A 26846-nucleotide genomic window follows, 5' to 3' on the forward strand; every position below is an offset into this window, starting at 1 on the left:
TTTTTTTGTGGTTATGGCGCAATTTTTCACTCCAGCCACCATTCCCCCAAAGCATAAAAACCACTGTCTTGTCATAGATTGGTGCTCTGTTTAGGTTCAGACCCCAAGGAAAGTACCAACATTTGGACATTTTTAACTAATCAGATTGTTCTCATTCTACATAAAAAGATAAGTGATGTATTCATTAATTTAGCCTGCAATTTTCATATATATCCGAAATTTTTAGCAGACAACACTAATGCATGATGTACAGTTTACTGAATATTGCTAATTTATAAGTAATTAAACTGGTGCACAGTCTGTTTTAAATCATATGTCATAGCAACACATGCGCACCAGCAAGTATCAACTGGCTTCCTGTTTCATTTTTGATGCATGATAGATGCAGAATCAGTAATAAAAAGCCGATAAACTGATATTATGACGGCTTTACATCCACTTGCATGATTATTTCAGTTAGGATGGCCTGATTAATTGGTGCAGTCATGGCATTGCTGATTTCTATCGGAAAAACTTGGACGACTTAATAGAAAATTCCACTCATTCTCGGGTTGTATCTTGTTGCCAGTGCGTGTAGACGAGAGGACTTTTTGTTCATTGCAAATACTTAATATCAGAATTATACTGCGTGGAAGTTTTCTTTGGTTTTAGATACAGGCATATATATGCAGTGGAGCAATTTTTTGTTTGTTTTGAAGCTGTTTTTATGGCCCACACCAGAGCTCCAGATAAGCTTTTGTTGGAATTGGGTATTTACCCATCACTTTTTGTCTGAATTGGATAATATTGGAAAGCTGAATTGGGTAAAAATAATATTATTACCAAGGCTTTTCAAAAGTAATTGGGTATCTGCTAAAACTAATGAGGAACATTAGCTTGTTACTTCCCTTGAAAAGTTGTATGATAAAGCGCAAGGATAACCAAATATTACATTGGTCCCTTAGACTGTTCCACGCGTTAAATACTACATATTAACAACTGTTACAACCCAAGAACTATGACGCGCCAGGTATAAAATTAGTGAAAGATAGCTATCGCTGATTGGCTGAGTGTATATATCAATGTAAACGTCATGCAGAGCTCCCTTTTATTTTAGATTTTTTTGTCAGCTGCTAGATGGAATTTACAAAAACATTAGATATTTCTGTAAAAAAATGAATAAAGAAAGAAAAAGAAAAATAAAGAAAGTAACACACCATTCAGTACCCTTAGTCCCAAAAAGTTGAATGTGTTAGAAAAAATAAATGATGGAGGATCTGACATCTTCCATGACCGGTTTCTCTCATATGTTTGGGCTGATTGATCTTTTGACCGCTATGTGTGACATTGATCTTGATCCTAGTGACCCAGGTTGTGTTTTCTTCATGTGGAAGTGGCGAGGTTAACAACTGATTGTATGTACAAAACATATCGATATTTTGAATGTGCACTTGTTTTACATATTATGGAGATACTTACTTCTTATTTGACGTAAACTGTCTTGACAAGTCTCCAGATCACATACTACAACTGTGTACAACTTCTCATCAAGCTCAGTAGCCTTTATACGTTGTGAAGTTATTCCATTAACTGTAAGATCAGCTTGAAGCGATTCCGTGAATGATGAAAGAGCAGACGTTCCACAGAGGTCGAGTATATTCACAGACAGAGCAGCATTATATACTGTAAATATAAACACATAAGTATATTGTACAATAAAAATGACAATAACAAAAGGGTCATGATGAGTAGTTTGAACTACATCAGGACAAGTTTAAGAGATCAGATAAGAGAGTCAAATATATTAGTTAGCATTGAAATCTTCTCCCAGTTGTGTGAACATGTTTCAAATGTCAAACTGATGCTAAAATATTAAGAAAGTAGGTGTGTAGGTCAAATTCATGGTCACTGAATGTCAGTTTTAAGATCATTGTGCAAAACTGTATATGTCATCAAAATTTCAAGGCTGTACCCTCGATGGGCACTGCCATTTTTAAACATCAACGGGAACCGACTTCTATTTAGACTGGTAGAATAGGTTTCGTTACCTTTGCGAGATGGTTGAATTAAACAGAATGAAAGGTACTGCAATAACAGAGATCCTTGAACATTCAGAATTTATTCGTTTTCTATCAATTTCAATTGCATACACAAATTAACACTCTTGTACGCCTTGCCAAGGATAGTTGGAGCATACTGTCTGTACTATTGTTTTGCTAGAGGTGGGCCTCTACAAACCTACAGCAATTTTACAAGGAAGTTTACAATTAACAATAAATCTATCATTACCGGTATACCAGATTTATATAGTGCCCTTTTCATGATAAACACATTCAAATGCGCCTTACATATAGCAAACGCAGCCACACAGGGTGCGAAATTCATCCTCTACTAGTACAGACACAGAGCGATCTGACCAGAGGGACAGTGAGAAAAAGCCCCCAGAACAGATAGAGAGAAATCCTTTTCAGATACAGGCCTGTCCGGCTAACTTAGCCTAGCTCTTTGCGATTGGACAGTCTGGTTCTGTAACGTGCCCTGTGTATAGCACCGATACATGCGATGCCGTCTTACCTGGGAAGAACCAGTAAAGGCCTCCTAGTTAGGTGGGAGACACTCAAGAGCACCTCAGAAATTTCCAGTGCCTGCCCTGCGGAAAAACTCATAGACAAACCATGGTTTAGCCATGGTTTCTCCATGTTTGAATAATGGTCTATAACCAGGTTCTGGACCCATTTTAGTAACGTTATGACCATGATTGAGACATGGTTTGACCAGGTATGTCAAATGGAACATTGCCACATCATGACCAGAACATGTCCGTCCACAAGACCTGATCTGGCTTTGATTTGTCAGTGACCATGTGGAAATGATCAGGAACCATTCTGGCCATGTCCAAAATGAGTCCAGATCACTTCCACAACAAGAGCTGTCCGTAAGACAGCGCGCTCGACTTTTCTCAGTGCTTGACTCTGAATTAGAGCTTTGCCAGTAAAAAAAATTCTGAGTTAAAAAGGGACATAACTCTGTCAAAATTAAAACAGAGTTATTGGAATTGTGTCTCCTGGTGTAGACTTTGATAGTAAATAACTATTGTAAGTTTCAAGTCAAAAGCTTTAACAGTAACAGAGATATTTGACTTTTAACAAAGAATTCTAAGTTAAAAAGGGGCATAATTCTGTCAAAATTCAAATCAGAGTTATTGGAAGTGAGTCTCCTGGTGTAGACTATGATAGTAAGTAACTATTGTAAGTTTCAAGTCAAAAGCTTTAACAGTAACAGAGATATTTGACTTTTAACAAAAAATTCTAAGTTAAAAAGAGGCATAATTCTGTCAAAATTCAAATCAGAGTTATGGATTTTGTTTCTCCTGGTGTAGACTTTGATGGTAAATAAGTATTTTAAGTTTCAAGTCAAAAGCTTTGATAGTAACAGAGATATTTGACTTTATCAAAAATTTTAACCAAAAATTCTAAAACAAAAAGGGGCATAATTCTGTCAAAATTCAAACCAAAGTTATGGGAATTGTGTCTCTTGGTGCAGACTTTGATTGTTTATAACTATTTTGAGTTTCAAGTCAAAAGCTTTAATAGTAACAGAGATATTTGACTTTATCAAATTTAAAAAAAAATCTAAGTTAAAAAGGGGCATAATTCTGTCAAAATTCAAATCAGAGTTATGGGGATTGTTTCTTCTGGTGTAGACTTTGATGGTAAATAAGTATTTTAAGTTTCAAGTCAATAGCTTTGATAGTAACAGAGATATTTGACTTTATCAAAAACTTTAACCAAAAATTCTAAGTTAAAAAGAGGCATAATTCTGTCAAAATTCAAATCAGAGTTATGGATTTTGTTTCTCCTGGTGTAGACTTTGATGGTAAATAAGTATTTTAAGTTTCAAGTCAAAAGCTTTGATAGTAACAGAGATATTTGACTTTATCAAAAATTTTAACCAAAAATTCTAAAACAAAAAGGGGCATAATTCTGTCAAAATTCAAACCAAAGTTATGGGGATTGTTTCTCCTGGTGTAGACTTTGATAGTTAATAACTATGTTAAGTTTCAAGTCAATAGCTTTGATAGTAACAGAGATATTTGACTTTATCAAAAACTTTAACCAACGGCTACGCCGATGCCAACGCTGGGGCGAGTGCAATAGCTCTTCTTTTTCTTCGAAAAGTCGAGCTAAAACTCACAGACAGATCATAGTTATATACCCTGGATTGTTTTGGTCTTAATGTGGCAACGTTCCATTTGACATACCTGGTCAAACTATGTCTTGACCATGGTCAAAACATATCTAAAATGGTCCTAGAACATGGTCAGTTTGGTAACAACAGCTCTCGATACGTTATTACCAATTGTTTGAGACATGGTTTGACAAGTATGTCAGATGGAACATTGCCACATCATGACCAAAACATTTCCATCCATAAGATCTGATCTGGCTATGATTTGTCAATGACCATGTGGGAATGATCAGGAATCATTCTGGCCATGGCCAAAACGAGTCAAGATCACTTCTAGTCAAACTTCAAAGTCTTGCCACATGTGTTTGAATTAGCAACAGCTTCAATTTGCTTGCAGATACAGAGAAGTTATGACTGCCACAAAAGTGATGAATTAACCTTAAAGTTTGAGAGTTACAGAACCTATTTATTTATGTGATAGCAAGATCATGAAAACTGATGACAATTATTGCATCATCATAAAACTATTGACATTAATATCAAAGTACAGATAAAAAAAGCACCCACTACACTAAATAATTCCTTTCTACAGCATTTCAATGAAGAAATAAAAACACTGCAGCTACAAATAATTATGAACAAAAAAAAAGAAATACCAACATTTTTTGCACCAGAACTATGTTGCAATGTAAAAATAACACATTGTGAAAATAGCAATCAAGATCATTGCTGACCATGGTCGACAATGGTCAACCATGGTCGGCTGAATTTTCACCACGGTTGATTATGAGTCAACTATGGTCAACCATAGTAATACTGGTGACCCTTTTCTCTATCATAGTTGACCAAGTTTGTTTTTTTCATGCCACTGTATATTTGATGGTAGACCATCGAAAACCATGGTGACTGGTCATCCATGGTCATTATTTCCCCTAGGTTGTATTGTAATCATGTTACACAGTTACAGCAAAAGTGCTCTGAGATCTGAAATCTTTTGATATGAAAATGGATTATTTTATCAAAAATAAGAGCTGCCACTAATGGTGACAAATGCCCCCGCAGCACCTTGACCTTTGACCTGGTGACCTTGACCTTTGACCTGGTGACCCCAAAGTCAATAGGGGTCATGTACTCAGTAAGTACTATCAGCATGTGAAGTTTAAAGGTCCTGCATGCAGTGTTTCGCGGGTAAAGTGCCTTCATGCAAAAAGTTAACATTGGCCCCTGTGACCTTGACCTTTGACCTGGTGACCTTAGTCAGTAGGGGTGGTGTACTCAATAAGTACTATCAGCATGTGAAGTTTGAAGGTCCTGGGTGCAGTGATTCGCGAGTAAAGTGCCTTCATGCAAAAAGTTAACATTGGCCCCTGTGACCTTGACCTTTGACCTGTTGACCCCAAAGTCAGTAGGGGTTGTGTCCTCAATAAGTACTATCAGCATGTGAAGTTTAAAGGTCCTGGGTGCAGTGGTTCGCAGGTTAAGTGCCTTCATGCAAAAAGTTAACATTGGCCCCTGTGACCTTGACCTTTGACCTGGTGACCCCAATGTCAGAAGGGGTGGTGTACTCAATACGTACTATCAGCATGTGAAGTTCAAAGGTCCTGGGTGAAGTGGTTCGTGAGTAGTGCCTTCATACGAAAAATTTAACATTAGCCTCTGTGACCTTGACCTTTGACCTTGTGACCCCAATGTCAGTAGGGGTTGTGAACTCAATAAGTAAATCAGCATGTGAAGTTTGAAGGTCCTGGGTGCAGTCGTTTGTGAGTAAAGTGCCTTCAAGCAAAAAGTTAACATTGGCCCCTGTGACCTTGACCTTTGACCTGGTGACCCCAAAGTCAGTAGGGGTTTTGTACTCAATAAGTACTATCAGCATGTGAAGTTTAAAGGTCCTGGGTGCAGTGGTTCGCGAGTAAAGTGCCTTCATGCAAAAAATTAACATTGGCCCCTGTGACCTTGAACTTTGACCTGGTGACCTCAAAGTCAGTAGGGGTGGTGTACTCAATAAGTACTATCAGCATGTGAAGTTTGAAGGTCCTGGGTGCAGTGATTCGCGAGTAAAGTGTCGTCATGCAAAAAGTTAACATTGGCCCATGTGACCTTGACCTTTGACCTGGTGACCCCAATGTTAGTAGGGGTCGTGAACTCAATAAGTTCTATCAGCATGTAAAGTTTGAAGGTCCTGGGTGCAGTCGTTCGTGAGTAAAGTGCCTTCATGCAAAAAAATAACATTGGTCCCTGTGACCTTGACCTTTGACCTGGTGACCCCAAAGTCAGTAGGGGTTGTGTACTCAATAAGTACTATCAGCAGGTGAAGTTTAAAGGTCCTTGGTGCAGTGGTTCGCAGGTATAGTGCCTTCATGCAAAAAGTTAACATTGGCCCCTGTGACCTTGACGTTTGACCTGGTGACCCCTAAAGTCAGTAGGGGTTGTGTACTCAATGGCCTTCATGCAAAAAGTTAACGTTGTGACGAACGGACTGACAGTTGAAAACTAATATGCCTCCCTTCGGGGGCATAAAAACAACATTATTAATACATTCCATTTTAAATGTTATAAAATGTTGGTATTTGGAGTATTTTTGCAGTAATTTTGTCAGACCATGGTCAAAACCGGTTCAATACAGATCAAAGAAAATTTTTTAAACTTTAAAATAATAATTAAATCTACCATTGCCAAAACAGTGCCATTTCAACAAACGTGATTTGCCCATGATATGGATGTATTTTTTGACTTTGACACGAATGTTCTGACATTGATCAGACCATGTCACAGCCACTGTCACTAACATGGACATGGTTTAAACATGGTCACAATATGGATATATCATGATCACGATTTTTTTACATTGCCATTCATCACTGATCTTTGGGGGCATCAAAACATTACATATACAAGTATAATATACAAGTTACCTCTCAACTTTGCAAGAAATTTTACATCTTTCAGGTCTGTCTTGATGCTTGTATTGATTTCGTAATGCACCACTTCCTTTCCTTTTCTGACAATTGCATTAACGCAATCTTTGCCTTTCTTTGCTTCCATTTCCATCAGCTTTGAAGTCACAAATAACTTGACATCGTCGTCATTACCCGTATTTTTCAGAGTTATATTATGCCTATGACTTATACCTTCTAACATCTGATTAATGTTTTCAATATCACAGGCAATATCCTCCTTGATTTTCTTATACATGGCTTTTACCTCGGAAACTGAAGATCTCTCCAACTCTTCAACCCTGTCAACCAAACTCTTCTTGAATTTTTCAATATCTTTGATTGTGTTGTCCTCCTTTTTGTTCATTTCTTGAAGTAAGAGAATTCTTTCGCTGTTTATGTCTTGCAAATATGTCTTTACTTTCTCCAAACTGTTCTTACCTGTCTGTATTGATGTACTTGTCACTTTACTTCTGGCGATATTCGGTATATATTCCACTCCTTCACATGACCTGAAATTTGTCATCAGATGTGAAGCTCTGGAACATGTTTGTATTGCAATCTAAGATTTCTAGCAAAAGAAGAAAGACCACTTTTCCAGTTTAATATTTGTACAAAATATGAACATATTAGTATCATTATACTTATACTCCAGATTTATATAGCACCCTTTTCATATATTTATTACATATATACACGTTAAACCTTCAGAGCAGAACTGCTGACAGCCTGTATGAACAAGTGAATGAAGTATTGCCCAGCAATACAAAGTCCCTTACTGGAAGGTGAATCATTATCGCAACTGCAGCCTACAACCTAATGATCTGGCCCTATGTTCACATTTTTCAGTCTCTGCTGAGTTTGAGATTAGAAGTTTGATTGCAAATTTTACAATAACTTCACGGTTATTTTACAATAACTTCACGGTTATTTTACAATAACTTCACGATTATTTTACAATAACTTCACGATTAAATTCCAACTGAAACTTCCCATCAAGACTGGATAGTAACTTGAAAATACCAAATAATTTAACATTTATTTATAAACATGCAATTTTGATATAAATGACAAATAAAGATTCATTATCAAACTGACATCTGAGACTGAAATTGTTTTGTGAACAAGGGGCCTGATATCTGTCAATAATGTACGATATAATATTGAATACTGTGCTATATATACAATAAAGTTTGCATGTATAAAAATGTATAGTTGATAATTGTTTTCAAACATCTAGCTAGCGCTATAAAAAAACTATTTTTAACAATACAGTTTTAAATCGTGTAAAAGTAAGAGGAAAACATAGAATACTTCATGTTACCAAAGGGAAGTAGTTCTGAAGATAATACACTTATTCTTTGATTCACTCAAGTTCATTTGACACACAAGCTTGTTATGTTGAATGTTCTGAATTTCATACAAAGTTATCTATATACCCATGAATGGACGAAAAAGGTTACAGATTAGGTAAGAAAAGTGGTCTAAATTATTTTGCAGACTGGACAGAAAAATATCAATAATGTCTTTTGACCTCCAAGCATGACCTTGTGCTATGAGCTCGTAATCTGGACATTGTGCATGACACATCGTCTCATTTAATACTGCCTGGGAAATTTGTAACAAGTAATACTGAAATCTCCTGATGGGTGGTTGTTGAATTCCTAGATGGATAGCAGAAGTATGGACCTGACGGAAAAAAAAGACATTTTACCACAAATGTGACACTGACCATAAATTTTGAGCTAGGAGTCTGGGTATTGTGCATGACATGTTGTCTTATTATGGGAAACATTTGTGTCAAAGTGGTATTAAACTCCCCTTATGGACAGAATGAAGCAAGAAATCACAATGACAAGGGGAAATGTTATTTAGCCATCATGATCTCACTAGTTGCTATATCATGATCTGGTACTTTGCAATTGTGGTCTCGTTCTTCAAGCAACACTTGCTTTAGTGAAACATAAAGCAAGAGATAATAATTGCAAACCACAAAATTTTCATACCTATGTGTTTCACTATCACGATACCACACTTTACGCATCGCTTTCGCATAATCGCAAAACACAACATTATGCTTGGGAAGCGTATAATCACACTTAGGATGCATGAGATTTCGCTTTTCACTATTGCCTTCACATGATGGTGATCATGCAAAAACACAAAATTATAATGCCGGAAGGAAATCAGGATTGCAAAGCACGAAATTGAATATATAATAATTATACAACTAGGTGCCCACGGGTAACATGTCGAGCCTGCCCTTTGACCCCTAACTGTGACCTTGACCTTTGAAACAGGAACCTGGGATTTGCACATGACACTCCGTCTCATTAGGTTAAACATTCATGCCAAATATAAACAAGATTTCTCAATGCATGTCAATGTTATGGGCCGGGCAAGATCTGACATGACCTTTGACCTCCAACTGTGACCTTGACCTTTGAGATAGGAACCTAAGGTTTGCGCATGACACTTAATTTCACTGAGATTAACATTCATGCCAAATATAAACATGCATGTCAAAGTTACGGTCTGGACAAAAAGTCCAGATGGATGGACGCACAAACACTGAACAGCCATTTGGACAACTATGTCTTCGCTTCTGCAAGCGGGCTTGACAAAAATGTATTCAGAATTTTAAGTATCACCTCCTGATGATGGCAAAGCATGAAGCACAAGATCACAGAAAGTCACGGGAAATCGTGAAATATTTGTAATTTCGTGCTTTCCCATATATATAATGATCACGTCATTTAATCTTACAGAACACCCCAGGCCCGGATCCAGAATTACATTACTGAAATACTGTTGAAAAACGGTGTTAAACCCCAAACAACAAGGCAGTCTGAAAGACAGCTAAATCCCCCGCCACTGCTATGGATAGTGAAAGGGTAAACCTTTGATTTTAGCTGTGACCTTGACCTTGAACTGACATGGCTGACTCATGAATTCTGCACAACGTCTTGATGAGGTGATCATTTGACCCAAGTTTGATGAAAATCTTTCAAGGGGTTAAGGAGATATAGAGTGTACACTAAATGGAAGGCTCAAACCTTCGACCCTTAGTTGTGACCTTGACCTTGAGCCGGCATGGTTGACTCATAATTTCTGCACATCGTTCTGATGAGGTAATCATTTGACCCAAGTTTTATAAAATTCCTTCAAAGGGTTAAGGAGATATAGAGCGGTCACGAAATGGAAGGCTCAAACCTTTGACCTTCAGTTGTGACCTTGACCTTGAGCCGACATGGCTGACTCATAAGTTCTGCACATCGCCTTGATAAGTTGATCGTTTGACCCAAGTTTGATGAAAATCCTTCAAGGGGTTTAGGAGATATAGAGCGGACACAAAATGGAAGGCTCAAACCTTTGACCTTGAGGTGTGACCTTGACCTTGAGCCGGCATGGCTGACTCATGGGTTCTGCACATCATCTTGATGAGTTGATCATTTGACACAAGTTTTATAAAATTCCTTCCAGGGGTTTAGGAGATATAGAGCGGACACAAAATGGCAGGCTCAAACCTTTGACCTTGAGTTGTGACCTTGACCTTGAACCGACAAGGCTGACTCATGGGTTCTGCACATTGTCTTGATGAGGTGATCATTTGACCCAAGTTTCAAGGAAATCCTTCAAGGGGTTTAGGAGATACAGAGGTGAAACCTTTGACCTTCAGTTGTGACCTTGACCTTGAGTTGACATGGCTGACTCATGAGTTCTTGATGAGATGATCATTTGACCCAAGTTTGATGAAAATCCTTCAAGGGGTTAAGGAGATACAGAGTGGACACCAATTGGAAGGCTCAAACTTTCGATCCTTAGTTGTGACCTTGACCTTGAGCTGGCATGGTTGACTCATAATTTCTGCATATTGTTCTGATGAGGTAATCATTTGACCCAAGTTTTTTTTTAAATTCCTTCAAGGGGTTTAGGAGATATAGAGCGGACACGAAATGGAAGGCTCAAACCTTTGACCTTCAGTTGTGACCTTGACCTTGAGCCGACATGGCTGACTCATAAGTTCTGCACATCGCCTTGATGAGGTGATCGTTTGACCCAAGTTTGATGAAAATCCTTCAAGGGGTTTAGGAGATATAGAGCAGAAACAAAATGGAAGGCTCAAACCTTCGACCCTAACTTGTGACCTTGACCTTGAGCCGGCATGACTGACTCATGGGTTCTGCACATCGTCTTGATGAGGTGATCATTTGACCCAAGTTTTATAAAATTCCTTCAAGGGGTTTAAGAGATATAGAGCGGACACAAAATGGAAGGCTCAAACCTTTGACCTTGAGTTGTGACCTTGACCTTGAGCCGGCATGGCTGACTCGTGGGTTCTGCACATCGTCTTGATGAGGTGATCATTTGACCCAAGTTTTATAAAATTCCTTCCAGGGGTTTAGGAGATATAGAGCGGACACAAAATGGCAGGCTCAAACCTTTGACCTTGAGTTGTGACCTTGACCTTGAACCGACAAGGCTGACTTATGGGTTCTGCACATCGTCTTGATGAGGTGATCATTTGATCCAAGTTTCATGAAAATCCTTCAAGGGGTTTAGGAGATATGGACCGGACACGATTTTGTTACGGACGGAAGGACGGACGGACGGAAGGACGGACGCAGACCATTCCTTTAATCCCTCTGCCACGGCGGGGGATTAATAATGCAGATATTGAATTGAAACTTCACAGGACTGGTGTCTTCGGGGTTATAAATTTAGGTGATAGCATCAAGTCATGCACTTTGACCCAATTATGCCCCCTTTTGGACTTAGAAAATCCTGGTTAAAGTTTTGCATGCAAGTACATAATTATATTGCTATTATTTCAAGACATATAGCCTTAAGACTTTTTTTTTATTTTTTCTAGGTCAATTTCCAACCTCACTGGGTCAGCTCGAGCTGACTTGTATTTGATCAAATTATGCTCCCTTTTGGACTTAGAAAATCCTGGTTAAACTTTTGCATGCAAGTTACTACCTGCAAAACTAATAAACTGGAATGAAACTCTACAGATATTTTAACGTTAAAAAATAAGTAATATTCCTGAATTCGAACAGTCGAGCATTGGCTGACTTACAGCCTGTGCGGACAGCTCTTTTTTGGTCTAAATTTTAAAGCATTTCTGGGGGGTCAGGGGTAACCTCCTCCTAGAAAATTTTGAAAAATAGACTCTGGTGAATTTTTGGATATAATATGTATTGCGGAAATATTATTCCTTTGCCAAAATAATTGGGTGCAGCAACTTTGATGAGTATAAGTCGCTTCTCAGCAAACTGTGGATAGGGGGATGGGCCCCCTTAGCCCGGCCCTGGATTCAAACTGCACCCTACTTTATCTTTCTATCTGCCGTTGACGTCACACCCCTTGCGGGAACGTAGACGTTTTGCACATCAAAAATCAAAAAGAGAAAGAATATAGTAATAAAAATTTAGAGTGGAAGAAACAAAAAATAACTTGATGATATAAAAAGGTTAAAACTTTAGTTTGCAGGATAACTAGGGTGAGACATGTTCAAGGCTGCAAACTGCAGCACTGAACTGCTCTAGGGTAGGGAGGTGGGCGCCACTGGGGGAAAGTTGGTCCCAATGGTACACTGTTCTCGGTAAATAAGAAAACTTGTAATAGCCAGTGGTTGCAGTCATTAACCTATAACTTAGGGAATGGCCATAGCAGACACAATGGGTCATTGGGGTCAGGTAATCTACGATTGGGATAGCAACCAGATCATGATGAATCTTACAGAAGAGTGATAACCTAGAATCTATACGCCTTAAATCCAGTCGACGAAGGTTTAGGGAGTGTAGCATATCTCTTACACTGGAAGTACAGCCGTAGTCGGTCTTGATCCAACGGGCAGCTCTCCTCTGGACGCTTTCAATTTGGTCAATTTGAGTTTGGGTGTGGGGCGACCATACCTCGGAGGCATATTCGAGCTGGGGTCGAACTAGAGTCTGGTAAGCAATGGTCTTAATGGGTTAGTATTTGACCTTAATGTTTCTTTGTAAGAACCCAAGGGTTTGGTTAGCTTTCTTGGTTGACCTGTTTATGTGATTTTCCCATGAAAGGTCATTTGAGATATCCGCACCTAGGTATTTAGCTGAGCTGACCGATTCAAGTTGGACTCCATGTAGGTAATACTGGGTAGGGATAGGATGTTTCCTTCTAGTGGCGTAGATCACTGGACACTTGGAGGGGTTGAACTCCATATCTCACTCCAACTCCCACTTTTCTAGAAGTTTAAGGTCATTTTGGAGAGTGACAGATTGGTCTGCAGATGACAGAGCTAGATATATGGCCGTGTCATCTGCAAACAGATGGACTTTGGAACTGATGTTTTGTGGGAGATCATTTATGTAAGTTAGGAAGAGCATGGGACCAAGTACAGACCCCTGTGGGACACCTGAGGATACTGGGATGGCATCAGAGGTAGTGCCATTTAGGACTACTGATTGGATCCTATTATCTAAGAAGCCTTTGACCCATCTTAGTGTGTTACCTCGGACTCCGACCGTATTTGTGCATTTTTTTAGGACTTTCTCATGGCTAACATTGTCGAAAGCCTTACTAAAATCCAGTAGTATAAGATCTACTTGTTTCTTATTGTAGACTGAAGTGACCAGATCATTTACTAACATAACTAACTGAGATAAACGCATGATCTTTTTTTCCTAAATCCATGCTGTAGGTCACACAGAATACCACGGTTGGTGAAGTGCTTAACAATAGATGAGGAAACAATGTGTTCAAGAACTTTGCACAGGACACATGTTAATGAAATTGGCATATAATTTACTGGATTTGACCTATCACCTTTTTTAAAAATAGGGGCAACATATGCGGATTTCCACCGGGATGGAAGTGATCCTTCCTCCAGGGATTTCTGGAACATGACCTCAAGGATATGGGGGATAGTTCTACAGAGAGTGTTTTAAGTATTATAGGCTTAATTTTGTCAGGACCACTGGCCTTATGGGGGTTCAGGTTGCTGAGAAGTTTCTCAATACCATTTGTGCCTATCCTTATAACTGTCAAGATGAGAGCAGGCCCGGATCCAGGGCTGGGCCGAGGGGGCCCATGCCCCACCAGTTGGCTTAGAAGTGACCTATACTTATCAAAGATCACCATACTATTTTGGCAATGGAATATTTTTTCTCAAAATTTAGACCCAGAAATGCACCATGGGCCACCATTTCATACCTGTATTTCAAAATGTTCCAGGGGGAGAGCCCCCTACCCCTCCCCCCTCCCCAACCAAGAGGGGAGTAGGCCTAACGTACCCCTCCAATACCTCCAAATTTATACCTAACTAGAATGTGTCTGTAGGACACAGGGTGTGCCCACCCCCCACCCCCTCCCCCACTGCTACATTTGTCACAAATAAGGGGCAATAATTCAAATGTTTGCAGTCTTAATGGGGTATAGCCTCAACAAACATTTTATGAAAAGGATTCATTATTCTAGGCCATATACTTTTTGAGCTATAAGCATCACATACAAAAAAATCCACTATTTTGGCTATTTCAAAGGCCATAACTCTGTAATAAGCGCTAAGATTCTCAAGAAGAATGCCAAGTGTGCAAGGTCACATCATGATAAAGACTTTAGCAAGGTTTCATGAATTTACACCAAATACTTTTTGAGCTAGGCACATAATTAGGTGAAAATGTGCATTTTTTACTATTTCAGGGGCCACAACTTTAAAAATAGGGGGTGGAGCCAGCCAAAAAATAGGAGTTGCGCAAGTTTATATCATAATAAAGACTCATGCAAGGTTTAATAAATTTATATGAAATACTTCTTGAGCTAGGCGCGTCACAAGGTGAAAATGTGCATTTTTGACTAATTCAGGGGCCATAATTCTGAAGATTGGGGACAGAGCCAGACGAAAAATAGGAGGTGTGCAAGTTCATATCATGATAAAGACTTGTGCAAGGTTTCATGAATCTATATCAAATACATTTTGAGCTAGGCGCGTCACAAGGTGAAAATGTGCATTTTTGACTAATTCAGGGGCCGTAACTCTGAAAGTAGGGGGCGGACCCAAATGAAAAATAGAAGGTGCGCAAGTTCATATCATGATTAAGATTCATGCAGTGTTTCATGAATCTATATCAAATACTTTTTGAGCTAGGCGTATCACAAGGTGAAAATGTGCATTTTTTGACAATTTCAGGGGCCATAACTCTGAAAACAGGGGGCAGAGCCAGATGAAAAATAGGAGGTGCGCAAGTTCATATCATGATTAAGATTCATGCATGGTTTCATGAATCTATGTCAAATATATTTTGAGCTAGGCACGTCGCAAGGTGAAAATAAGTATTTTTGACTAATTCAGGGGGCATAACTGTGAAAACAGGGGGCAGAGCCAGACGAAAAATAGGAGGTGCGCAAGTCCATATCATGATAAAGACTTGTGCAAGGTTTCATGAATCTATATAAAATACATTTTGAGCTAGGCGCGTCACAAGGTGAAAATGTGCATCTTTGACTAATTCAGGGGCCATAACTCTGAAAATAGGGGGCAGAGCCAGACGAAAAATAGGACCTTCGCAAGTTCATATCATGATTAAGACTTGTGCAAGGTTTCATCAATCTATATGAAATACTTTTTGAGCTAGGTGCGTCAGAAGGTGAAAAAGTGCATTTTTGACAATTTCAGGGGCCATAACTCTGAAAATATATAATAGGGGGCGAACCAAATAAACAAGAGCGCCGCCAAGCGGGGCAATATACGTCCGAAGGCTTACATCATAGGATGGGAGCAAAATTTTAATAACTTGACTGTTGTAGCCCCAAAGGACTGGAACAACAAAAGGAAAACTTCAAAAAACAAATCTAAGTCCACAAAAAAAATATTCAAAGTCTATAAAAAATCCTTATCAGGTACAGGTATGTAAAAATACACCTTAAATTTGGAGGTACCATCCCTGTTGTACCTCAGAAAAGTGGTCTCGGTTTCTCCCTACGGCCAATAATAAAAAAGTTTCAAAATAAGCTATTTATAGTAACATAAAAGGGAAGTAATTAAAAAAAAAATTATTGTAAGTACAATAAAGAGATCTGCCAAATAAAAACAAGAGCAATATACACAAAGCAAAGTCATATATGACCTTTGACCCTTAAGTGTGATCTTGACCTTGAAGCGAGTCATCCGGAACATGCACTCTGCACATCGTTACAATGTGGTGTTCATTTCTGCTTTTTTTTCTTTGAAATCCTTCCAGCAGTTCAAGAGTTACAGAGCAGACACGAAACAAACTAATATGACTTTTGACCCCTAAGTGTGACCTTGACCTTGAAGCAAGTCATCCGGAACATGCGCTCTGCATGTCGTCTTGGTGTGGTGAACATTTGTGTCAAGTTTCTTTGAAATCCTTCAAGGGGTTCAAGAGTTACAGAGCGGACACGAAACAAACTGATATGACCTTTGACTCCTAAGTGTGACCTTGACCTTGAAGCGAGACATCCAAAACATGCGCTCTGCACATCGTCTTGGTATGGTGAACATTTGTTTAAAGTTTCCTTGAAATCCTTCGAGGGGTTCAAGAGTTACAGAGCGGACACGAAATTGCTAACGGACAGACAGACGGACAGACGGACACCAGTGTCATAATATAATACGTCCCTTCGGGCGTATAAAAATAGGAGGTGCGCAAGTTCATATCATGATTAAGATCCATGCATGGTTTCATGAATATATATCAAATACTTTTTGAGCTAGGCGTGTCACAAGGCGAAAATGTGCATTTTTGACTATTTCAGGGACCATAACTCTGAAAATAGGGGGCGAAGCCAGACGAAAAATAGGAGGTGCGCAAGTTCATATCATGATAAAGACTCATGAAAAGTTTCATCAATTTATATCAAATACTTTTTGAGCTAGGCATGTCACGAACTTCGGACGGACGGGCAAGAGCAAATCTATATGCCCCACCATTCATGGGGGGCACAAAAATGCACCAGAGGCCACCATTTCAAGCCAGTATTTCGAAAATTTCCAGGGGGAATGCCCCCTGACCCCCTATTATGAGGGGTGTACACCCACCAATAAATGCACCTGAGGATACCATTCATACCTGTATTAAACAAGAGGGCCAAGATGGCCCTAGGTCGCTCACCTGAGAAACACACCACAATACACCATAACAGTGTAAACATGTTTGACCTAGTGATTTCATGGAAAAAAATATTCTGACCAATTATCATTAAAATTGGAGCAAAAACAAGTATTTTCTTTGATTTGACCTAGTGACCTAGTTTTTGAAGCCAGATGACCCATATTCGAACTTGACCTAGATTTCATCAAGGCTATCATTCTGACCAAATTTCATGAAGATCAATTGAAAAATACAGCCTCTATCGCATACACAAGGTTTTTCTTTGATTTGACCTAGTGACCTAGTTTTTGAACCCAGATGAATCATATTCGAACTTGACCTAGATTTCATCAAAGCTATCATTCTGACAAAATTTCATGAAGATCAGTGGAAAAATACAGCCTCTATCACATACACGAGGTTTTTCTTCGATTTAACCTAGTGACCTACTTTTTGACTACAGACGACCCATATTCAAATTCTACCTAGATTTCATCAAGGCAATCATTCTGACACTTTCAGGAAGATCAATTGAAAAAAAAAACAGCCTCTATCGCATACACAAGGTTTTCCTTTGATTTGACCTAGTGACCTACTTTTTGACCCCAGATGACCCATATTCGAACTTGACCTAGATTTCATCAAGGCAATCATTCTGACCAAATTTCATGAAGATCAATTGAAAAATACAGCCTCTATTGCATACACAAGGGTTTTCTTTGATTTGACCTAGTGACCTACTTTTTGATCCCAGATGACCAATAATCAAACTCAACCTAGATTTTATCAAGGCAATCATTCTGACCAAATTTCATAAAGATCAATTGAAAAATACAGCCTCTATCGCATACACAAGGTTTTTCTTTGATTTGACCTAGTGACCTAATTTTTAATCCAAGATGACCCATATTCAAACTTGACCTAGATTTCATCAAGGCAATCATTCTGACTTAATTTCATGAAGATCAATTGAAAAATATAGCCTCTATCGCATACAAAATGTTTTTCTTTGATTTGGCCTAATGACCTACTTTTTGATCCCAGATGACCCATATTCGAACTTGACCTAGATTTTATCAAGGCAATCATTCTGACCAAAATTCATAAAGATTAATTGAAAAATACAGCCTCTATCGCATACACAAGGTTTTTCTTTGATTTGACCTAGTGACCTAGGTTTTGAACCTAGATGACCCATTTTCAAACTCGGCCTAGATTTCATCAAGGTAATCATTCTGACCAAAATTCATTAAGATTAATTGAAAAATACAGCCTCTGTCGCATACACAAGGTTTTTCTTTGATTTGACCTAGTGTCCTAGTTTTTGACCCCAGATAACCCATTTTCGAACTCGGCCTAGATTTCATCAAAGTAACCATCCTGACCAAAATTCATGAAGATTAACTGAAAAATACAGTCTCTATCGCATATACAACGTTTTTCTTTGATTTGACCTAGTGACCTAGTTTTTGACCCCAGATGACCCATTTTCGAACTCGGCCTAGATTTGAACGAGGTTATCATTCTGACCAAAGGTTATCATTCTGACTAAATTTCATGAAGATCAGTTGAAAAATACAGCCTCTATCGCATACACAAGCTAAATGTTGACGGACAGACAGACGACAGTCAGACGCCTGACATCGAGTGATCAGAAAAACTCAGCAAAAAACAAGAGCTGTCGGAGGACAGCAACGCTGGACTATTCAACAGCCTTGTCAATTAAATAAATACGAAAATCGAAAAAGGGGCATAATTTTGAAAAAATGCAAAATAGAGTTATGGGACCTGCATAGTGCATGTCAGATCATGACAGTGAACAAGTGTGCATAGTGCACGTCAGATCATGACAGTGAACAAGTGTGTGAAATTTCAATCCATTCCCATTAGCAAATGATTAGTGGGTACTGAGATACCAGCTTTAATACACAAAAACTTAACCAAAAATTCTAAGTCGAAAAAGGGGCATAGTTTTGAAAAAAAATGCAAAACAAAGTTATGGGACCTGCATAGTGCATGTAAGGTGATGACTGTGAACAAGTGTGTGAAGTTGCAATCCATTCCCAATGGCACCAGATCAGAAAGAAAATGTCTCCGTGCGTGTTATACCCTACCCCTGGGTATTCTATAAGAACCATGGTCATGAACTGGAAAATATACTACCCGTTTCAATCGCGCATTTCATACCTAAAACATGCAGTGCGGTAAATGTGTACTATGGGTATCAAACAAGTGGTAATTTATCTTCCATTGTGTACCAGTCACATTTTTTCAATTCATCTTATCTTAGAAAAACAACGCGTAGTTTATAGTTATTTCAACGTTACACAAAAAACTTGCTTGAACTTCCCTGGTGAAGTTCCGTTCTAGATTACAAAACCATTCTGATTGGCTATTGTGAAAATGTATGTCAATCGTCATTTTACTACACGTGTTCGCTAAAATGTGAAAATGCAGCATAAATGTGCAAAATGAATAAAATAAACAGAACAGATGCAGGCCAATGTACGATTTCAAAATAAAGATCATATACAAGATGAATTTCATTCATCATTTCGAGTTTTAGTGTAAAATTGTGATTTTTTTTAAATTCTGTTTTTTGTTTGTTTACGTTTCGCCAAACATGTGCACACTGCCGTGACCTCTAGACCGGATCTTCATTAGGGAAGGTCAAGCAAGTGTTTTCAGTAACGTTGACGAAAGCATAAAATATGTTGATAATCTCAGCAATATGGAATATTGAGACAATGTGACTGGTGCATGATGGAAGATAAATTATCGCTTGTTCAATATACAAGGTACCCATTCACCGAACTGCGCGTTTAAGTTGAGAAATGTACGATTGAAACAGGTTAGTGCACTTTCCCGTTCATGACCATGGTTCTTATAGAATACCTAGGGGTAGGGTATAACACGTACGGAGGCATTTTCTTTCTGATCTGGTGCCAGTGTCCATTCCCATCAGTGGGTACTGAGATACCAGCTTACATACTAAACCTTAACCAAAATTTTCTATGTCGAAAAATGGGCATAACTTTGAAAAAATGCGAAAAAGAGTTATGGGACCAGTGCATAGTGCATGTCAGATCATGACAGTGAACAAGTGTGTGAAATTTCAATCCATTCCCATCAGTGGATACTGAGATACCAGCTTACATACAAAAACTTGACCAAAAACTGCTAAGTGAAAAAACTTTACTGGTAGGTTATGGACATGAAGATTCTAAGTGTTTTGCCTTTACAAGTCGTCTTTATGAACCATGTGACCCCGGGGCGGTGCCATATTTGGCCCTAGAGGGATAATTTGAACAAACTTGGTAGAGAACCACTAGATGATGCTACATTACAAATATCAAAGCCCTAGTCTTTATGGTTTGGTCAAGAAGGTTTTCAGAGTTTTTCCCTATATAAGTCTATATAAACCACGTGACCCCCAGGGCAGGGCCATATTTGACCCTAGGGGAATAATTTGAACAATCTTAGTAGAGGACCACTAGATAATGTCATATACAAAATACCAAAGCCCTAGGCCCTGTGGTTTTGGACAAAAAGATCAGAAACCGTTAACTGTTCCTGGACCAATGTAACCTTGACCTTTGACCTCATGACCTCAAAATCATTACGGGTCATCTGCTGGTCATGACCAACCTCACTATCAATTTTCCTGACACTAGGCCCAAGCGTTCTTGAGTTATTGCCCGGAAACCATTTTCCTGTTCCTGGTCACTGTGTCCTTGACCTTTGACATACTGACCTCAAAATCAATAGGGGTCATCTGCTGGTCATGATCTCGCTCCCTATAAACTTTCATGACCCTAGGCCTAAGCGTTCTTCAGTTATCATCTGGAAACCGTTTAACTGTTCAGGGTCACTGTGACCTTGACCTTTAACATACTGACCTCAAAAGATACCAGCTTACATACAAAACCTTAACCAAGAATTTCTATGTCGAAAAAGGGGCATAATTTTGTAAAAAAGCATATTAGAGTTATGGAACCTGTGCAATGTAGGTCATTTTATCACAGTGAATAAATGTGTGAAATTTCAATCCATTCCCACAAGTGGTTACTGAGATACCAGCTTACATACAAAACCTTAACCAAATCGGGGCGCAGATGCGGACGCCGATGTATGGGTGAGTCCAATAACTCTACTATTCTTTGAATAGTCGAGCTAAAAATGCAAAGTAGAGTTATGGGACCTGCTTAGTGCATGTCAGATGATGACTGTGAATAAGTGTGTGAAGTTTCAATCCATTCCCATCAGTGGGTACTGAGATACCAGCTTACATACAAAACCTTAACCAAAAATTTCTAAGTCGAACAAGAGGGCCATGATGGGCCTTTATCGCTCACCTGAGTAGAGTTGCTTGCTTGAACAAATTTCTTGGCTAAAGCTTTAAGATCTAGGCCTTCTTGTTTATTTTTAGCAAATTTATGAAGATTTCCCTATGCACAATCAAGTAACCCTGGGGCTGGGTCAATTTGACCCTGGGGGGGGGGGGGGGGGGTCAAGATTTGAACAACTTTTGTAGAGGTCCACTAGGCAATGCTACATGTCAATATCTAAGATCTAGGTGTTCTGGTTCATTTTTAGAAAATTTTTGAAGATTTTCATATGTAAAATCAAGTGACCCCTGGGGCGGTTTCAATTTTGACCCTGGGGCTCATGATTTGGACAAATGTTGTAGAGGTCCACTAGGCAATGCTACATGTGAAATATTTAAGCTCTAGGCTTTCTGGTTTATTTTTAGAAATTGTTTGAAGATTTTCATAATTATGTAAAATCAAGTGACCCCTGGGGCGGGGTCAATTTTGACCCCGGGGTCATGATTTGAACAACTTTAGTTGAGGTCCACTAGGCAATGCTACATGTGAAATATCTACGCTCTAGGCCTTCTGGGGTTTTTTTTTTTAGAAAATTTTGAAGATTTTTCTATGTACAATCAAGTAACCCCATGGGGCGGAGCCAATTTGACCCCGGGGTTCATGATTTGAACAAATTTTGTAGAAGTCTACTAGGCAATGCTACATGTCAAATATCTAAGATCTAGGCGTTCTGGTTAATTTTAAGAAAAAATTTGAAGATTTTCATATGTAAAATCAAGTGACCCCTGGGGCGGGTTCAATTTTGACCCCGGGGCTCATGATTTGAACAAGTATTGTAGAGGTCCACAAGGCAATGCTACATGTGAAATATTTAAGCTCTAGTCTTTCTGGTTTATTTTTAGAAATTGAATATTTTCATAATTATGTAAAATCAAGTGACCCCTAGGGCGGGGTCAATTTTGACCCCGGGGTCATGATTTAAACAACTTTAGTTGAGGTCCACTAGGCAATGCTACATGTGAAATATCTAAGCTCTAGGCCTTCTGGTTTATTTTTAGAAATTTTTTGAAGATTTTCATATGTAAAATCAAGTGACCCCTGGGGCGGGGTCAATTTTGACCCCAGGGTCATGATTTGAATAATTTTAGTAGAGGTCCGCTAGGCAATGCTACATGTAAAATATCTAAGCTCCAAGGCTTATGCTTTTTGAGAAGAAGATTTTTTAAGATTTTCCTATGTACAATCAAGTAACCCCTGGGGCGGGGTCAATTTTGACCCCGGGGTCATGATTTGAACAAATTTGGTAGAGGTCCACTAGGCAATGCTTCACACCATATATCTAAGCTCTAGGTCTTCTGGTTTTTGAGAAGATTTTTTAAGATTTTCCTGACCCCTGGGGCGGGGTCAATTTTGACCCCAGGGCTCATGATTTAAACACATTTTGTAGAGGTCCACTAGGCAATGCTACATGTCAAATATCTAAGCTCTAGGCCTTCTGGTTTATTTTTAGAATTTTTTCGAAGATTTTCATATGTAAAATCAAGTGACCCCTGGGGCAGGGTCAATTTTGACCCGGAGGTCATGATTTGAACAATTTTAGTAGAGGTCTACTAGGCAATGCTACATATCAAATATCTAAGCTCTAGGGCTTCTGCTTTTTGAGAAGAAGATTTTTTAAGATTTTCCTATGTAAAATCAAGTGACCCCTGGGGCGGGGTCAATTTTGACCCCGGGGTCATGATTTGAACAATTTGGTAGAGGTCCATTAGGCAATGCTTCACACCAAATATCTAAGCTCTAGGGCTTCTGGTTTTTGAGAAGAAGATTTTTAAAAATTTTCCCTTCGGTTGCCATGGCAACCAGAGTTCTCTATGGAATTCAATTCTTTGAAAAATTTTGAAAGGGGGCCACCCAAGGATCATTCCTGTGAAGTTTGGTGTAATTCTGCTGAGTGGTTTTCAAGAAGAAGATTTTTTTACAAATTGTTGACGCATGACGGACGACACACGACGGACATCAAGCGGTCACAATAGCTCACCTTGTCACTTCGTGACAGGTGAGCTAAAAAGGGGCATAATTTTTTCAAAAAGCAAAATAGCGTTATGGACCCTGTGCAATGTAAGTCAGTTTATCACAGTGAATAAGTGTGACTGTGAAGTTTCAATCCATTCCAACAAGTGGTTACTGAGATATCTGCTTACATACAAAAACTTAACCAAATCGGGACGCAGCGCGGACGCTGACGCACGGGCGATTCCAACAGCTCTACTATTCTTTGAATAGTCAAGCTAAAAAATCCCCCCCCCCCCCCCACTGGCACCAGATCAGAAAGAAAATGCCTCCGTACGTGTTATACCCTACCCCTAGGTATTCTATAAGAACCATGGTCATGAACGGGAAAACATACTAACCCATTTCAATCGCGTATTTCATACCTAAAACACGCAGTTCAGTAAATGTGTACTATTGATATTAAACAAGCGATAATTTATCTTCCATCGTGCACCAGTCACATTGTCTCAATATTCCATATTGCAGAGATGCTCCATATATTTTATGCTTTAGTCAACGTTACAGAAAAAACTTGCGTGAACTCCCCTAATGAACATCCGGTCTAGAGGTCACGGCAGTGTGCACATGTTAAACGAAATGTAAACAAACAAAAACAGAATGCAATATAATCACAGCTTTACGATAAGACTCGAAATGATGAATGAAATTCATCTTGTATATGATTTTGAATTTGAAATCATACATTGGTATACATCTATTCTGTTTATTTAATTCACTTTGCACATTTATGCCGCATATAAACATTTTAGCGTACACGTGTAGTAAAATGACGACTGACATACATTTTCACATCAGCCAATCAGAGTGTGTCTGTAATTTAGAACGGAACTTCACCAGGGAAGTTCAAGCAAGTTTTTGTGTACCTTTGAAAAAACTGTAAACTACACGTTGTTTTTCTAAGATAAGAAGTATTGAAGAAATGTGCTGTACACAAGGGAAGATAAATTACTGCTTGTTTAATATTAATAGTACACATTTACTGAACTGCGTGTTTTAGGTATGAAATACCCGATTGAAATGGGTTAGTATATTTTCCCGTTCACGACCATGGTTCTTATAGAATACCTAGGGGTAGGGTATAACACGTACGGAGGCATTTTCTTTCTGATCTGGTGCCAGTGCCCCCCCCCCCCCCCCCCAATCCCCTAACATTGGCAAATGCACCCCCTCCAATACCTAGCTATGCCCCTCGTCGATGACGTCTTCGTTCAAGACTGGTGCCCCAACCCCCCTCCCCCCCCCCCTCACCTCCAAGTCTAAAAATTTCTGGAACCGGGCCTGGAGAGAATATTTGTATCATAATTAGTACATTCTTGACTCCAATATTTATGTCAGATATATCAAATAAAATACCTGTGTTTCACAGCAATGCATACAGTGCAGCACACGATATCATGATACCCGCAGAACATTTTTATCACTTCCCCATGATGCTCGTCGCATGTGTATTCTGGCAGATTAGCGTGTGGCGATTGTCGTCTTTGACTTCTTCCAGATTTCATCGCATGCTTGTCCAGTATGGTATGGTTCTTGACGAACCTGTTGTGGCCATCCATACATCTTTGGCAGTAATGGGTGTGGCAGTCGACGCACTCATAAAACGCTTCGGTATTCTTATCTTCCTCAGAGCACGGAAAGCAAGGAAAATCGTGTATAACATCTGATGCGTCGGTCTGAGATTTTCCACCAGTCGCCATAATTTTCGGAAAAGAAAGTATTTACCAGGAAACACGTGAAACCGAAAGTAAAATTCGTTGTTTCGGGCATGCGCAGTGTACAGTATACCAGTAAACACTAATTTAATAGGCCGTATTCTTTTACAACGTTTTTCCGATGCACACAAATTTATAAGATGGGACTCCCACATCAATACTGAAGGTCAACAAAATCAAAGCACTGAAAGTGCTGTCAGTAAGGGGCTCATTGCAGTTGGATAGCACCTTGTTTAATCAGCATAATGAATAATATTGGAGTGGAACAAACAATATAGATTACTTATCGATATACACAATCATAGTGGATGGGGAAAAAGCAAACAACTGCATGCATGTAATGTTGATTATGTATATTTCACTGCAAATAATTGAAACTGCAGTAGTTGAGAGGTCCTCTTGTCGCATGAATTACCAATTACTTAATCCCTGGAATAGTTTTCTAGTTCCAGAGAAGCATTACATATAACAAAGGGCGATAATTCTAAAACGAAGGCGGAGTTACGGTTCCCTGACACTGCAGTGCCCGTTAAGGTCCTCTGTCTTTGTACGTACTTTTAATAAATTCCCTTGCAAACTTCTTGTGTTATTCTTGTTGTACTTCAGACAAGTTATGAACTTTTATACAAATTATAATGGGAGATATTTTGAAAAGTAAACAGGGCGGCGTTATGGTTCTTTGACATTTTAATTCATAATATATTCCCTTTCATTGTGTAAAGTTTTGTAATGCTCTGGTCAAGCATACTAAAATATAATGAAGGGAGAGAATTAAAAATGTGGCTCGACAGAGTTATAAAGTTCTTGGTCTTTAGGTTTCCAGTTAAGTTCCAGAGAAACATTGTACCATATAACAAAGGGACATATTTCTAAAAACGAAGACTGGCAGACTTATGGTTCATTGACACCGCACTGTCCCTTAAGGTGCCCTGTCTTTGTATGCAGTTTGAATAAATGAACTTGCGTACTTTTGGGAGTTATGCTTATCCAGGCTTTGTGTGACTACATCAGTAATGAGAGTTAAAGTACTCATGCGTCTAGTACAGATGATAACGATATAGTACAAAAATCGACCACAGTTCGTTGTGTATAACAGCATACTGGAAATACATACACAAAGTATGTGCAGTTCCGTGTGAAAAAAAATCACTGCTGTTTATATATTGTAACGATGAAATGGCTCAAAGAACTGCTAGCCTTGAGTATTAAAACTGACCGCACTGATACAAATTATAAACATTTTAATTTCTAAAGGTGACATTTCATATTTTCATATATGTTCAAACGCATATAAATACCAGTATATATGTATAAACCTATTAAGTATCCCGGACAATTGTTTTCGAAAGAATTTGTTTCAAATCCGAAAATTGCGCACACAAAAATGGCCCGTATCATTCTTGGCGTATTTTTTAAATATATTGTATTACTATTGGCAAATTGTATCATCACTTCAAAATAATAACTCTATTTTGGTATTTATTCTATCTCTAGGGCAAGATTTAAAAAATATCTTTTCTAGGTCGGAAT

General features: G+C 38.8%; 1 protein-coding gene across 1 annotated transcript; it reads right to left on the reverse strand.

Moving 5' to 3' along the window:
• Positions 1-760: 760 nt before the first annotated feature.
• Positions 761-25419, reverse strand: LOC123531751 (tripartite motif-containing protein 66-like). Its single transcript, XM_053518000.1, has 4 exons — positions 24958-25419; positions 7080-7612; positions 1459-1662; positions 761-771 (listed from the first exon to the last, which is right to left on the reverse strand). Exons 1-4 carry the CDS (start codon positions 25299-25301, stop codon positions 761-763), a joined length of 1092 nt encoding a protein of 363 aa, XP_053373975.1. The 5' UTR covers positions 25302-25419.
• Between the last annotated feature and the right edge of the window lie 1427 nt (positions 25420-26846).

This window comes from Mercenaria mercenaria, chromosome 11 (assembly GCF_021730395.1).
Source record: "Mercenaria mercenaria strain notata chromosome 11, MADL_Memer_1, whole genome shotgun sequence".
NCBI lineage: Eukaryota > Metazoa > Mollusca > Bivalvia > Venerida > Veneridae > Mercenaria > Mercenaria mercenaria.